The sequence below is a fragment of the Catharus ustulatus genome, chromosome 17 (genome assembly GCF_009819885.2).
Source record: "Catharus ustulatus isolate bCatUst1 chromosome 17, bCatUst1.pri.v2, whole genome shotgun sequence".
NCBI lineage: Eukaryota > Metazoa > Chordata > Aves > Passeriformes > Turdidae > Catharus > Catharus ustulatus.
In genome coordinates, this window is record NC_046237.1 from 11,252,045 (window position 1) to 11,256,398 (window position 4,354).

A 4,354-nucleotide genomic window follows, 5' to 3' on the forward strand; every position below is an offset into this window, starting at 1 on the left:
GCCTGTCAGCCTCTTCAGCTGGCTCTTTTGTTTCTCCGTGGGGAAGGGGCTGGCGGCCGGGGCCCTGCGGGCGGGTGCGGGGCAGGTGCGGGGCAGAGCGGGGCAGAGCGGGGCAGAGCGGGGCAGAGCGGGCAGCGCAAGGGATGCGGAGCCGGCGGGGGGGTGGTCCCGGGCTGCGGCGCTGCTGGCGGGACCCGGCGGGCGTGGGTGGGGCGGGGGGGGGAGTGCGGGGGGCTGGGCTTGGCCGGGGAGGCTGGTACCTCCCCCAGAAATGCAGCAATTCTCTCCCCTCTCCTCTTCTCTCCGCGAGGTGGGCGCACTGCGATGGAGACGCGGCGCGCTCTGCCAGGGGCTCGCTCTGCCCGTCTGGTGACATCCTCCGGCCGCTGACAGCCCCATCCCGCCCGGCTCGCCCCCGATCCCGCCGCGGGGCTCGGCGGAGCGGCGCGGAGCAGCGCGGAGCGGGCGGCGGGGCGTGCGGGCCCGCTCCCCCCGCAGCGGTGTCATGCCCCTGGGCATCCCGGCCGGGAGCCGCCCGCACTGCGCCGGGACGAGGAGGTAGCGGCTCGGAGCAGCTCCCCGCAGCCGCCCCTCGCCGGGCGAACAAGTCCCGTCCAGCGCCCCGCCGCCCGCCCGCCCCGTCGGGTCTCCGCATCCCCGAGGGTCCGCGAGCAGCGGAGCCACCAGAGCCGCCGCCATGGCCACCCTCCTCCGCAGCAAGCTGTCCAACGTGGCCACCACGGTGTCGCACAAATCCCAGGCGAAGATGAGCGGCATGTTCGCCAGGATGGGCTTCCAGGCGGCCACCGACGAGGAGGCGGTGGGCTTCGCCCACTGCGACGACCTGGACATGGAGCATCGGCAAGGGCTGCAGATGGACATCCTCAAGTCCGAGGGCAGCGAGGAGGGCGGCGAGCCGCCCCTGGAGGGGGACATCCACTACCAGCGGGACGGCACAGGGCCCCTGCCGCCCTCCGCCTCCAAGGAGGCCTGCTCCGAGCTCTCCGGGCAGGGCAAGCCCAAGATCACGGCATGGGAGGCGGGATGGAACGTCACCAACGCCATCCAGGTACGGCCGCCACCGCCGCGGGGCACCGGGCAGCGCTCCCCGATCCCTGTTACGTGTTCTTTCCCTCGGGCAGCAGCCGCGGGCTGATTGCAAATCAGCTTCGGGGAAAAGGAGAAAAGGGAATAAAAGTAGGGGGGAAAGAAATAAAAAGAGGTGAAAGATAGAAGAGAATAATAGGGCAGAATAAAGGAAAGAAAAGAAAAAACAGATTTTTAAAAAGGAAACTAAAATCCCCCAACACCAACCCTGCTTTCTGCTTTGCCACCCTCGAACAGGGCACAGCGCCAGGGAGGGGCCCAGGCCCCAGCCCTGTCACGCTGAGCCCATCAGACTGCCCCAGCAGGGGTCACAGGCATGGAGGGACAGGGGGTGGCTGGGCTGGTGATGGCACTGCACTGGACAGGGCCCAGTCTGGCCTCTCCAGGTGTCCCCACTGTGCAGGTCTTGGTGCACTGAGAGGGGCTGGGGACAGGCAGGGGCAAAGCCCGGGCACCAAACCCTCGCTGTGCCGCTGTGGGTGCTCGGGGGTGCGATGACGCGGGTGTGACAGCGCGGGTGTGACTGTGGGGGTGGCACGTCACAGGGACAGGGCTGCGTCACCGCGGCTGCGTGGCGTGACTGTGTGACTGCCTGCATGGGTGTGATGGTGCGTGGGCACACAGGGACGCGCACGTGACCGCCGTGGGGCGGCTGCTGTGTGCCGGGCCACGGGCCTGGGCTCGGCCCCTCGGAGATCCAGCAACACGGTTTCCATTTTGTCTCTTTCTAGGGGATGTTTGTTCTGGGCCTGCCCTATGCCATCCTTCACGGTGGATACCTAGGACTCTTTTTAATAATTTTCGCTGCAGTGGTTTGCTGCTACACTGGGAAAATCCTTATTGCCTGTCTTTATGAAGAGAATGAGGATGGGGAGATAGTCAGGGTGAGAGACTCCTACGTGGACATCGCGAACGCGTGCTGCGCGCCCCGCTTCCCCACCCTGGGGGGCAGAATTGTGAACGTGGCTCAGATCATTGAACTGGTCATGACCTGCATCCTCTATGTGGTGGTCAGTGGGAACCTGATGTACAACAGCTTCCCCAACCTGCCCGTCTCCCAGAAGTCGTGGTCCATCATTGCCACGGCAGTGCTCCTGCCTTGTGCGTTCTTGAAGAACCTCAAGGCGGTCTCCAAGTTCAGCTTGCTCTGCACATTAGCTCACTTTGTCATCAACATCCTGGTGATCGCCTACTGCCTCTCCAGGGCGCGCGACTGGGCCTGGGACAAAGTCAAGTTTTACATTGATGTCAAGAAGTTTCCCATCTCCATTGGCATCATTGTCTTCAGCTACACCTCCCAGATCTTTCTGCCTTCCTTGGAGGGGAACATGCAGAACCCCAAGGAGTTTCATTGCATGATGAACTGGACTCACATAGCAGCTTGCATCCTTAAGGGACTCTTTGCCTTGGTCGCCTACCTGACCTGGGCTGATGAGACCAAGGAGGTCATTACAGACAACTTGCCATCCACCATTAGGGCAGTAGTCAACATTTTCTTGGTGGCCAAAGCCTTGCTCTCATACCCCTTGCCGTTCTTTGCAGCTGTAGAAGTCCTGGAGAGGTCCCTTTTCCAAGATGGAAACAGGGCTTTCTTCCCCAACTGCTATGGGGGTGACGGGCGGCTCAAATCCTGGGGACTCACCCTCAGATGTGCCCTGGTAGTTTTCACCCTGCTCATGGCTATTTATGTCCCTCATTTTGCCCTCTTGATGGGTCTCACTGGGAGCCTCACAGGCGCAGGGCTCTGTTTCCTGCTCCCCAGTCTCTTCCACCTCAAACTCTTGTGGAGGAAGCTCTTGTGGCATCACGTCTTCTTTGATGTTGCCATTTTCGTTATAGGTGGTATCTGCAGCATCTCTGGGTTCATCCACTCTTTAGAAGGCCTCATAGAGGCTTTCAGAACCAATGCTGAAGACTAAGGAGGGGCCAGAGTCGGGTGCAGGAAGAGAATTGCATCGAACATCCGCATAGCCAAATAATTCTGCATCCCTTTAATGGAAAGAGTCATTATTTTCGTTACGTGCATCCAACAAATTCTATGTCATAGAATCTGCAAACTAAGGAAAATAAGAGTTGAAAGTGCTCACCCTGATGTCTTTTAAAATAAGCTCAGATTTAAATCTATTTTTTTGTTATTTAGATTTTTTGGAAGGAAATTATCTGGTGCCCCACCCCTATCTCCTCACTCGTTGCCTGAAGCTTATCCCCTCACAAACGGCCTGTTGGGAAACAGTGGCAGTTTTCAACACTCCTCACAGATATGCAATTCAGTGTTTCAGAAGCTGAAACACAGGTGCCGATCCCGTGGGATTGGGTGGCTGCGCTCACAGACGGAAGCAAACCCGCCGTGGGCGCCGGGAGCAGGGACCTTTGTTTGAACACTTTGAGAGATGGATGTAGATGAGACCCAGATTGTACGAGCAGCCCAACAAGCCCGAGCAGCGTCTGACGACCGGTGGTGCCGCTTACCTGCAATGTTTACACCGTAGTCTCATAGATGTCAGGACTGCTTGATTCTTCCATCCGAATGCACACCGAGGAGCGGTGCTTCCCATTCAACACAAATGTGCTGCCTCTGGTTGAAATCGCAGCCCTGGAGTCCACTTCTCGGTGACTTATGTTTAATTTCGTTTTAACAATTGTTATTTCTAAATTATGAAAAGCTAAAAAAAAAAAATAATATATGGTTGGATTTGATGTCGTTCAGGATTACAGGAACAAAACTACGACACAATTCATTCTGTGCAATCTACCAGATCCGTGGAGCTGTTTCCAATGTACGTGTGGTGTCATTGTGGTAAATAAGATGAAAAATGTATATCAGAAAAAAAAAATCTATCTTTAACATATAATGTGGTACATAAATATATCGAACAATAAAGAGAAAACATAGATGATGAGGCTGGCCTGGTTCATGGGGAGCTTGGAGGAGCAGGGCAGGGACAGAGGGAGGTTCATTCTCCCCGTGTCGGGGCTACAACACATCTTCGGGCTAAGGGGAGGCAGCGCCGGGTTTCCAAAGGAGGCGGCATTCCGCTGTTTGCAAGCAGTAGGACACAGTATTTGGGAAGAGGTCGTCTTACAGCGGGAGGTGGTGGGGCTGCGTTCACCCCCTCCTCGCAGTTCTGCTTTCCCCCGTAGTGCTCAGACTCCAGGGACGGGAGTTTGCAGATGCACCCCGAGGTTTTTGTTGTGGTGAAAGAGGGGGAAAAATCCCCTCACAAACAAACGAAGAAATAAACGAAAT

General features: G+C 57.4%; 1 protein-coding gene across 1 annotated transcript; it reads left to right on the top strand.

Annotated features, from left to right (window-relative positions):
* The first annotated feature begins 276 nt into the window (after positions 1-276).
* Positions 277-4,004, top strand: SLC32A1 (solute carrier family 32 member 1). The gene is made up of 2 exons (XM_033075121.1): positions 277-1,069; positions 1,839-4,004. The coding sequence occupies exons 1-2, from the start codon at positions 698-700 to the stop codon at positions 3,024-3,026; spliced, it is 1,560 nt and encodes a 519-aa protein (XP_032931012.1). The 5' UTR covers positions 277-697; the 3' UTR covers positions 3,027-4,004.
* Positions 4,005-4,354: the final 350 nt, after the last annotated feature.

Coding starts and splice junctions, on each gene's coding strand:
- SLC32A1 (XM_033075121.1), top strand. CDS start 698: ATGGCCACCCTCCTCCGCAGCAAGCTGTCCAACGTGGCCACCACGGTG. Junction 1,070..1,838: donor ACGTCACCAACGCCATCCAG/GTACGGCCGCCA, acceptor GTCTCTTTCTAG/GGGATGTTTGTTCTGGGCCT.